Source organism: Pelmatolapia mariae, linkage group LG1, assembly GCF_036321145.2.
Source record: "Pelmatolapia mariae isolate MD_Pm_ZW linkage group LG1, Pm_UMD_F_2, whole genome shotgun sequence".
NCBI lineage: Eukaryota > Metazoa > Chordata > Actinopteri > Cichliformes > Cichlidae > Pelmatolapia > Pelmatolapia mariae.
The window spans coordinates 35,729,693-35,741,717 of NC_086227.1; the positions used below are offsets into that span (position 1 = coordinate 35,729,693).

Genomic DNA, 12,025 nt, shown 5'->3' on the forward strand with positions numbered 1-12,025 from the left:
TGTTTTGGTATAAGGCTTTATGCTAGGTGCATTCAGTGATGTTGATTCACATGTAAATTTTATTTAAAATGCCTCAAGCTTTTCTTCTTGCATGGCTGTAATTGCTGGGAAATTGACTTTGCCAAGTCGTATATATGGCATTAGCCCACATGACGATGCCTTGGCTGTTCACGACTTCCCCAGATTCCTCCTATGTTTCCATAATAAAAGATCAAATACTATATTTGCATTTCTTAGACCTGTGTAGGAGTTGGCAGGTGGTATATTAACCTGCATGCTGATTAACAGAGGATTTGAGGGTTCCATTCACACTTTTCACACTTTTTTCTTGTCCCTGATATTATCATGTATAAGGAATTTCAGCATGATGCCATAGCGGTCACCCACCTGCTCTATGTCAGTGAAGTAGATCTGCATAAGGTTAAGTCTTGGACACACCAGGGAGCTGTCTGTCCCGCTTCCTCACTCCCTCCTTTCTGATTCCATTCTCGTTGCCAGTTGCAGTTGGGCCAGTTGCCAGATTCTGCCGCCTGTCTCTCGACCCCAGCTCTCCCTCTGTGCTCACTCGCTTGCTCTGTCTCTGTATTGTTGGGTCAGATGACACATACAATTATAGCCGGTTTCATTAAAGAAGTTCAATGATTAGTCTCGACACAGAAGCACTGTGGAGAAGTCTGTCAGAGGCAGTGGGGGCTTATCAAGCAAAGTGATGGTGGTCCTGGCAAAAATCAGGTAGAGGGAAGAGAAAAAGGAAAGAAACTCATTACCAAAAGATGCCACGGATAATAATAGCAGCAAACACCATGTTTGATGGATGTCTCATTCTTTGCGTGTCTCATTCGACAGGACATTTGCAAGTCACTGTGGTGTCATCGCACAGGGCATCGGTGTGAGACCAAGTTCATGCCTGCTGCAGAAGGTACCAGTTGTGGCCCTGACATGGTGAGGAATGGTCTCCTTATTTATGTGAAAGATCACAGCAGTCAGAATGTTATTCTCCTGCTTAGCATCCTAATAATTAGCACTTTATTGAGTCAAACTAAATCCTTTCATCTTAGAAAAAAAATCCTAAAAGAGCTTTAAAAAGATGCAAGGATTTACTTTAAGCTCAAACTGATGACAGCTCAAACTGCATTTTTTTTATTTGAATACTTCTTTGATCATAGATAATTAAATAAATCAGACAAAGTAACCATCGATGCTCCTCGTACATGCATGGGTGCACATTTTGGGCACTACTCTCCCAAATGGATTGAGTTGATTTGTACATACAGAAACATGATATTTACAAAGAGAGAAAGGCGGTGATGTGTGTGAGTGCAGGGTTTGGCTTGGATCAACCCAGGTCTGCTGCACAATAGATGTGCATGTGTATGTGTGCATTTTGGCTGTAGATAGAGAGTCTCTGTGTCCAGGTGTGGTGCTGGGCATTTCTCCAGACCAGGAAACACAGGCAAGATGCCAGGGCCAACACTCAAGTACTGATAAGAATGCTATTTCTGTTGTCGTCTTCTCTTTCATTTCCTTCCTACTCTTTTCTTCAGTGGTGTCGGAGGGGTCAGTGTGTTAAATATGGAGAGCATGGTCCTAGAGCAGTGCACGGCCAGTGGTCAGCCTGGTCTCAGTGGTCTGACTGCTCCAGAACCTGTGGTGGAGGTGTCATGTACAGAGAGCGCTCCTGCACCAGCCCAAGGTATACATACACTTGCACACACTTGCAAAACCTAATCTAATTCATCACCTCTATTTTAATGCTTTAGATAAGATTAACTAGGCAAACAGTCGACAAAATGATTCATGTTGTCACGCAGCTGCTTCTACAGTGCAAATCTGAGGTGCAGTGTGGGCCAGAAAGTAATTCTTGAAGGTCTTGTATTCTAAAAAAAACCTTTTTTTTTGAACACCTGAAAGTGCTGGCTGCCAGGTAGCTGTCAGCACAGTTATGTACGCACATTCTGTTCGCGCACACACACACACATGTGCTGATAACTGCTCTCATCAGTCAGGCTGACAGTCCAGACGGACAGACTATCTCTCCACATGCTCCAGACAAGGAAAACCTCCTGATGGCATGCTCTTTTCTCTGAAAGCTGCCAAGATAGTCAGCAAACGTCCCCCATTGCTGCTCACTCAGACAAATATAATTCTACATAATTCTGTAGACCCAGATCCCACAGTGCATATCTCTTTGTTAGCAAAGCGCTCTGTTCATGTCATTACAAGCTTGACAATTTTTCAGTGTTAATGTTGTATTTCACAACATCTCTCATTAATAATCCCTCGAACACGAAAAGATTTACTAGATATTTTAAACCTTTATTTCGCTTCCATAAAATACAGATTTACTGCCGTTGTTCTATCACTATGCTACAATCAAGCAATGTGGCAAGTGATTGACTCAGCCTGCAGTCAGTTAAACACCTGCCCCCACGCTGGTTCTGTAGCATGGTTACAATGGGATACTTGCGAAGGTGATTAATTTTGTGATTATTCATTTAATCTTCTTTTCATCCTTTACAGTGTCATGTGTTTACTCCATAAATCAGAATTGATCCCATGGTGACCATTCTTTAGCAAGTTTATCCTATGTTTAAAGAGGTTTTGCTGTTCGCTTCACACAGCTCAGAGAATGGTTGACTCAATTAAAATAATAATAATAATCATCTCCATCTATTGGAGCCACAGCCAATTAGCCGACAGATTCTTAGATAGTGCCTTCAGTATTTTTTTTCCATTTTTTTCAAGCCATCGACTGAATCTTAAGTTTTCCTAATACTACATAAAAAAGAGGAAGAACTGACAACAAAAAGAAGCAGCTTTGCAACATAGAACTGATAATCATGCATGAGCATACACCAGATCATAGGTTTTCTGTACGAATATTGGCTAACATCCAAAGCAACTGCACAGCTTGATTGGTGGACGGTCCTCAAACTTTATTACTGCTGGGTCGTTTGCACTGTTAAGGGTAGCCATCATGTAGGAATTAGTCATAGCATGTTAGATCATAGTGGCGTGTCACGTCCAATTCTGCATATTTATACACACATGTATGGGTTTCTGAGTGTTTAAGTGCAGGTGAAATGTTTTTGTCATGACAGGGACACAGTTGCCCTTTTAAATACAGCTGCCTTCATATGTCTTGTAGCCATGCGAAGTGTATATGTGTGACTTGAATGTCAAAATGACTTCATAATGTCGGCTTTTTTTTGGTTGTCAGCCGAATGCATAAGAGCCTGGACTGAGTCACTGTCAGCCCAATTAACAGGCTGACCTGAAAAATCCAATAAAGTTTAATTTAGTCATAGACATTGACTTCAATTCATGTTACAACAGCACAACATATCTATCTATCTATCTATCTATCTATATATATCTATCTATATATATATAGATATATATATAGATATATATATATCTATCTATCTATATATATATATAGATATATATATATATCTATATATCTATATATATATATATATATATATATATATATATATCTATATATATATATATATATATATATATATATATATATACAGGGGTGCACATAAGTGGTCCGCAGGTGCGCATTCGCTGTCAAAATAAAAGACGCGAAGAAGTTCGCATTCATATAAAAGGCACTGTTTTTGTCCGCCAGAGTGGGATTTTCACTGCATATTCTGCACCACATCTCTGTGCGTTCATCATTTGTTTGAAGCCAGCTCACCTCCTGCAACCACTTTTCCGAGAATACGCGCTTCTTTTGCGGTTCGGACTCCTTCTGACATTTCTTTGGAGGTGGAGGAACACCAAAATACTTGCTTAAAGGAGCTTGCTTCTTCGACATCTTTAAGAGCTCTAAACAAATGTCTGTCCTCCTCCAGAACATCTTATGTACGCGTTTGCGTTCATAAGATTTTCTGGACGCACCTGCGGACCACTTATGTGCACCCCTGTATGTATATATAAATATATATATATATATATATTTATATATATATATATATATATCCCACTTACCCACTTCGACTTGAACTTTCGGTTAAGACACTGGGCTTCCAGCTCGGACTATGCCACACACAGTATCACTACTTGTATTTCTTACCGTATGTCTAAGTATTTCTTACACTTTAACTAACTGCCCTTCCGCTGCAATATAAAACCCTTTCAAGTTACACATTTTCACCCTCTACCCAGTGCTATTACCCTTGTGTATTAGGATTCACACAACTTCAACTTCTATTTCACTTGAAAAAACAAAAACAAACCAAGTTAAATTCACTGTAGCATGTGAACCTGTAATTGGAGTTAATTTGACTTACAGCAGCAACAAAAGTACTTGTTTAGGGTAAGGAAGAACTCATATTTAATGTTAAAATACAACCTTTCAACCCTTTACTTACATTACAAAGCTTAATGTTACCAGTGTGATAAGGTAGAAAAGGCCTCTATAATCAGGGTAAGGTAATATGCACCTTGTGCAGTCCTAGTGAGTAGAAAGAGGCACTTACAATTTGAATTTATAGAACTGATTACAGTTAACAATTGTGATTTAATAAGCTGATAACATTTGAAATAGGTGGTTTGGTGTCTGAAATCACACAAAGCCAGATAAATGCATTGTATTGTCTTATTCTTTTTCTCTGTACACATTAAACAGCATTAAGTTATCATGTTTTTCCAAACAGATGGAAGTCCAACTTGGAAATAGAAATAATATGCAGTTAGACTTTTCTAGTTGTCTGCAAGGAGAAATGGTACCTGTTTTGGTATTGTGATGCTGATGTATAATAAATAAGAATCAATGAAATGGACTGAACTTTCTGTATGGTGCTGCATGTCTCATTGTGCAGTATGATCTCCAGAGTAAACCCCCTATTGTGGTCCAGCTCAGAGATTTTGTCATATTTCAGTGATTTCCACTACATTGTCACAATCAGTTTCTAGTTTAAGTTGCATTTTTGATTTTTGCAGTTCTATCAAAACGATCTGACTACATTTTTTTGCCTGTATTTTAAATGTCACAAATTTTAAGCCGAGTGTTCAAATGATTCCTTAAAAATGTATTTATTTATTTTTTCCATTGACCCATTTCATTATATCAACTCTATTATGGAGTCCATTAAGATATTCACAGAGTTACACAGTGTCTTATTTACTCATCTGGCTTTATCACTGCTTACTTAACAGCAGGCAGTCACCAATGTGTCTGTTCTGTCCATCACAGCCGACTCGTCTCCTAATCCCTGCGAGGGATCAAAGAGACAGGCTGCTTCTCATATGATACACATTATACACCATGACTGGCAGACCGAAAAGGGTCAGGTTATCTGCCAAGTTCATTTATCATTCTTGTAGAACTAAGCAAAGCATTGTAGGAGAAGCTGCTGAAAATAATGGATTGATGCTACCAACCGTTGAGTTATGGGGTCAGACAAACAGAGAGGGGATGGAAAGATGCTGAAGGCTAAACATTAAATCCATTAATGAAATGTAATGATATCATTATCAGAATAAACACAATTAGTTGTCAGAACTCCTTAAACGTAAATAGGCTGTGGTATGTCTGTATAAAGCACTGTTTCACATGCATCGCCATCCTCAGCTGAAAGAATTCAGCCATTCAGACAGACCCAAGCCTGATCACGACAGCAGTGTGTACCCCTGAGTCACATTTTACTCCATGACTCATGATATTCAGAGTGTGTTTGTCCCCAGTAATCTCTGTGATTATTTTGGCCCCTCTGCTCTTAATCTGGACAGAACGAGAAGGATTAGCCTGAATTGGACTGCCTGTGTCTGTTATCATCTTTACCCCTAAACTGAACCGTCTGGATAGTCTGGGGTGTGCTACTAAAAACTTTTGAAAATATCCCTGACACTTGTAACCTTTGCCTTGCTACAGAATCTTCAGTCAGCAGGAACAGATCCTAAAATAATTTGATTCTGCACAAACTCATTCATTTTATAAGGTAAGCACGTATGTTTTGCTCAGGCTTGTACAAGGCTTCCGATCAGCCGATTAAAGCCTTCCCTTCTAGGAGTAGCTCCAAAATGGAAAATGAATCTTCTCCCCTTGCCTCCCTCTTTTCCTCACTCCATCTCTGTCCTTGCTCTTCCATTCCCTGTAGACCACCTGCCAGATCAAAGATCCTAATCCTTAGCAAAAAGCCTGGGAGATTAGGTTCATGATCTTGACCTGGTTTTATAAGGAGCATTTTTTTGGCACACCCCATTTCAACAGGGTACACGATTAGGGAATGATGGTACTTAGACCATCGTTTGGTTGGAATCTCCCAGTGGACTTGTAAAGGGGTCACAGCAGCAGAATGTGGATCTATTTTTTTATGTGAACTGCAGAAAGGAAAGTCCTGTGAGGGACAGGGAGGGAGCAGTTGACTCAGAAAGATGACAAGACTAGACATAGTGACCTCTGAACTACAGGGGTTTCGGCTTCTGTCTTTGGGCAGATTTAGTAGGCTACCGGGACATTTAAACACCCTTTAGGGTCATAAGGACCCTGCATTGGGGCTTGTTGTATCTGGTTTCTGTCTTGTTGTTAGAAGTAAATTTACAGTTGCAATGATACTGGATCATCCAGATAGGAGAGGAAAGAATGATAAAGAGAAAAGGAAGAGAGACAAAGAGTGTTGTGAAACTCAGGGGCCACTTGTACAAAGCCTATGAAGTGCATTCAACTCCCTTCTCGAGTAAACTGCCCATCTTATGTGATTCTCAGATCATGAGACCTTGACTGATGGAGTATACACTGTAAACCCCCGCTGGCCTGCCGTAAGCACATTACCATATGGGCTGCATTTGTCTGCTGCTAAGTCTTAATAAGATCAGGAGTGCAAAACCTGTGCCAAATCCCCATCTCACCAAGGGATGCATGCTTGGCACACAGCAAATTCACACATATACACAGGCACACCTTGAATGGAGTTCCATCAGTCTTGGCAGCTAAGTCATTCTGTGATTGAGTCCAGCGCAGAACAGATATCTGCTTGTCTTGTTTGCTGACATCCATTATACACAGACATTTTCATTTGCTGCAGAAAACTTGAAAGAAATATACATCTAGTTTTTCTTGTGGTGTTTACTGTTTCTATTAGGCACTGTTTGTGTTCCATTGCCAAAGTGTTTCATTATATTGTCACACTTAGTGAACTGTTTTTATTAGATGTGTTTGATCAGCATGGTTCTCCAGTCTCTGTATGTATGTGTGTGTCTGTGTGTGCACTTCTCTAAACAGCTAAACTCAATTTTCTCTGTTGGTGGTTGTGTTGGAATGCCTGGCATGGGTTTAGAGAGCCTGGGAAGTCTGACATGGCATCTTGATGTTCACTTAATGTCAAGACTGGTTGTGTTTTCTAATAAGTGGTGACTGGTTTTATCATTTTGGTGACACATTAAAGCGCCACTTCCTTTTTATCAGCTGTTCATTTTATTCATGTGGTATATAAATTGTTGATTCAGCATAGCTTGTAAGCATGTGACTTATGATGTGATGAAGCAGCGCTAAAAACCCCACTTTATTCAGTTAAATGATTCAGTACTTGGATAAATAACTTCCAAAGCTTAAAGGACGAGTTTTATGGGCTAGTATGAATTTTTGACTGTTTGCTGAGAGAGATCACTGACAAAATCTGCATGTCTTTGATGATATAAACTTGAAGCTGCAGGCAGCAGCCAGTTAGTGAAATTTACCATTTAGAATGGGTAAATATCTAGCTTGATGTTTTTCAAAGATAAATAAATAAATGTTACACTTTTTAAAATATTTTAAATACACACATTAAAATAGACAGATATGTGTATTGTGTGATATATGTTGAGGTATATGCTGAGCAACAAAAACTTGACATTTGTCTAATGTGCTGCTGGTCCTTCACGTCCTGCCAAACAGCTTGGATACATTTGAGTCGAGGACTCTGCAGGATTTCCGAAGGTCCATCCAGCCAACTATTTTATTAACTACTTTCCCACCCATGGTCACGGGGACTTGAGCTTATTGCAGCTGACAGTGGATGAGAGGCAGGTTTCACTGTGAGAAACCCACTGGTCTATTCCAGGGCTAAAGCAGAGAGACAGGCAACTATTCACACCTACGGCCAATTTAAAACCACATAGGGCTGACAACAGTATCTTTATATTGTGCTATCTATTATACCAGTATACCATGTAAGGCACCCTAAATTATTCAGCTAGACCCTAATAAGACATTAATAAGAGATCCTTGAAATACTATCAGTTGCAAGTCAAAGTCACAATGTACCAGACCTGTTCCAGGACAACACCCTTTCCCTGGTTCATGGTTTGTGCCAAGTACTTCCAGGAATATTCTGATGGTCATCTGACGATAAGAATTTGGCCTTTGTCAAAGTAGCTAAGGTCTTTACACCTGACCATTTATCTCCCATCCAACTCCTCGACTACAAGAAATGACCATTCATTTATTGTATAGTCTTTTACTTTTAAATGTACAGACTTTTATATGTACTCTATTTGCATGTTAATCATTATTGCTTCTGCAAGATGGCTTTTACAGCTTTCTCACAGGTGTACAGGGATTTCATTGAAAAAGTTATATGAATAGAACAAGAACTAGAAGTGTTGAAAAGAAAAAATTTGGGTGGATCTTTTCCACTGACCAGCTGTCTCTCCCGTGAACTGTTCTGGCACATTAGTGCTGTTGATATATTGCCAAAGGTCCTGTAGCAGTAAAACAAATGTACCTTCCCTGTAATTCCTCTCCCTTTTCTCTGTCTTATCTTGTCTTCTACCCAGGCCACAGAACAATGGCAAGTTTTGCTCAGGCCCCAGCCGTCTCAACCAGCTGTGTAATATTCGTCCATGCCCTCCCAATGCTGTGGATTTCCGTGCCCAACAGTGCGCTGAGTACAACAGCAAGCCCTTCAGGGGCTGGTATTATAAGTGGAAGCCCTACACCAAAGTGGATGGTAGGTGGTCAGTTACAATCCCCACAAGTAAATGACACAAAATACAAAATACACAGTAGATCTTGTGGATTATGAGTAAATACAGTGATTTACTGTATTCTTGGCACATTATATTCATTGGCTAAAGGCCACAGAGCTTTTAAATATACAGAGAATTGCAGATTGTTCAGGGCAGGTTTGCTTGTCTTAATTCTCCAGATCTTTTATATTCTGCACCCGCTCTGCTTCCCCAAAACTCTTTTAAAAAGAGTTTCTGTAATGCCAACCTCTATTTACTGCTGCAATGATTAGGGCCAAAAAGCTGAAGGAAACTATCACTGTGTGTAATGTGCATGGAAGACATGTAGCCACCTGCACCCTCTGACACACCGAGAATAGATTTAAAAAGGAAGCCTGCGGGCCAGCTTTGTTACACAGAGCAAGGGAAAGAGAGTGCAGTGAAGGAGAGCCGTGTGTTTGGCTGTCGTCCCAGGCCTGTTTAAGCTGGAGATGAATGGGGGGTGATCTAGAGAGGAACAGATTCTGAACTGCCTTCTGGGACCTTGGGCCAAGTCACCTTCATCGTCATTTATTTTAATCAAAGACGGGTGTAGAGACTTGTCTGTGATAACTGATCTGAACTACAAAATAAACCTGTAGCCCCATATGAATAGCCCTGGGTGCATTCGTAGTTACTGTCTTTTGCGTTTCAGTCTTAGTGCATACCTGCAGAGTCAGTAGCCTCTGCAGCTGTAAACTGACCAGACAATAAAACTTGAAGAACAGTTTGTGCATTTTACAGGTGATGCCATTATTCTTAATGATACCTCTCTTCCTCTTCTCTGTGCAGATGAAGACATCTGCAAGCTGTACTGCATTGCAGAAGACTATGACTTCTTCTTTGCTATGTCCAGCAAAGTTAAAGATGGCACTTCCTGCTCTGACCACAAAGAAGATGTCTGCATTGATGGAGTGTGTGAGGTATATCAGCTCTGTGGATTCACTGTACTCCAAAAGTGAATGTTTTCTGTTGCCTGGTGGTTGTATGAGAGGCACAGTTAGCGTCAGAATCAAAAGACAGTGCAGTTGTCTGTAGATAATCAGGATGTGCAGTTGCATCAAATGCACTGAGTAAATGAAAAAGGGTAAATATATATATATATATATATATATATATATATATATATATATATATATATATATATATATATATATATATATATATATATATATATGGAGTAATTCTGGAGTAATTTCTTTGGCTTACTTAGCACTGGGAAGACACTTTTGCACTATTTTAATGTATTCTCTGTTTTCCTTTATTTATGAGCTCTTTATGAAAGGGTTTTAAAATTGTAGTCACCTCAGAGTAATGCTGCTTCTCTAATCAAGGTGATATTCATCTTGTAGTCTTTCTCCTTGAGTTATCACCCTTTGAGGCATAGAATTGTTGATAGTTGGAGAGTTTATTTTATTGACATATGCACTTCAAGAAACAAGCTTATCATGTTCATTTTGCTCCATTCACACTGATGGCAAACGTGCATTTGTGTGTGTGTTTAGGCTGTAGGTTGTGACCAAGTTCTTAGCTCCAAGGCCTCTCTGGATGCCTGTGGAGTTTGTAAGGGAGACAACTCCACTTGCAAGTTCTTCAAGGGCCAGTACACTCTGCAACACCGGGCTAACGGTAAGATTGTGTTTGTCCTTGTTAATAGTGTGTCTGAACATGTTAGGTGGCGTACACTGAGTATTTTTACAATACAAAAGAAGACTTAACCAAAGAAACAAGGATAAAGATTAAATCCACAGACAGACACATGCACATAATTCCACTGGATAATGGACTGACTCACCTCAGAAGAGGTTAAGCCATGGTAAAATTTGGATGATGTTAGCAGGATGAAACATGACAGAATTATAGAACAGCAATAATAGCTAATAATGATTTAGTGTTGGCTGTTGTTCCTTCTCTTTTTGAAACCAGAGTACTACTCCATGGTGACAGTTCCAGCTGGGGCTAGAAGTATTCACATTCAGGAAATGGAAGTCTCCACTAGCTACCTGGCTGTCCGCTCCCTGAAAAAGAAGTACTACTTGACTGGGGAGTGGACTGTGGACTGGCCAGGGAAGTTCCACTTTGGTGGAACCGTATTCGACTACCAGCGCTCTTTCAACAAGCCGGAGAGCCTGTATGCTGCTGGACCGACTAATGAGACGCTGGTGTTTGAAGTAAGCCGCTGCTGCTGGGTGACATCCGTCTATGGCAATTGACAGTGACAGGGGTCTTTGGCGGATCTGCTGCACCTCCTTTTTAATGCTTGGACATGATGAGGGTTAGATGAAAGAAGTTTGGTGCTATGGAGAAAAAGACTGGTTGAAGCTTCCTGCAAATCTTCTGTGAATAATTAATTGTTTTGGGTGTCTGATTATGCCAGAAATGGGTGGGTGCTTTGTAAAGAATAGACACATTTTTATCTAAATCACAGCGAAAACGATTAAAGGGCACACACTGAACACATCTACTGTGCTCGCTAGCAGCCTACAGGGACTATTTTAGTAATAACTGATCTCTGTAATCCACTTGTATCATACACAAGAATTCAGACAGGGCACCCTATTGCCAAACTCCAGTCCAAACAAAGCCACATGTTCATATCTATTGACATATATTCACAGCTGTTAATGTAGACCCTGTGCTTTGTTGTAGTGTTGCAATTTGAGTAAAACTGAGCAGGTAAAATCCCAACATGAACGGCCCTTTAGTGGGTAGGAAGAAAAGCATAAAATCAGATGGTTACTTGGAGTGAGATATTCTGCTCAGTAAAGCAGATTTATTATCTGGTGGTCCATATTTCTGCTTCATGTTTGTATTCAGTGGTGTGTTAGAAACCAGAGCTTCAAGGGGAGTACGAGTCTTTACCTGTCCTAAAGTAGCAAAATGTGATGCTGGACAGAGGTATCCTCCTGACAGCAAAACTAATATTCAACAAGTCGCCAAGTCATTCTGAGGTTTTAAGTGAATGGTGGTGGGAGGTGTAGGATGTTTTTCTCACATAACTTTGTCAGCAAAAGCATTTATTTTGTTTTGACCTTTGAACTCC

The 12,025-nt window shown here is 40.0% G+C and overlaps 1 protein-coding gene across 3 annotated transcripts in view; it reads left to right on the forward strand.

Moving 5' to 3' along the window:
• Positions 1-12,025, forward strand: part of adamts18 (ADAM metallopeptidase with thrombospondin type 1 motif, 18) — a 57,770-nt gene that overhangs the window by 19,762 nt on the left and 25,983 nt on the right. For all 3 annotated transcript variants that reach the window (XM_063480229.1, XM_063480222.1, XM_063480237.1), the window contains 6 exons: positions 847-942; positions 1,545-1,693; positions 8,773-8,945; positions 9,775-9,905; positions 10,488-10,611; positions 10,909-11,153. In XM_063480229.1, the coding sequence (XP_063336299.1) occupies positions 847-942; positions 1,545-1,693; positions 8,773-8,945; positions 9,775-9,905; positions 10,488-10,611; positions 10,909-11,153 (918 nt within the window). The remainder of the gene's footprint in view (positions 1-846; positions 943-1,544; positions 1,694-8,772; positions 8,946-9,774; positions 9,906-10,487; positions 10,612-10,908; positions 11,154-12,025) is intronic.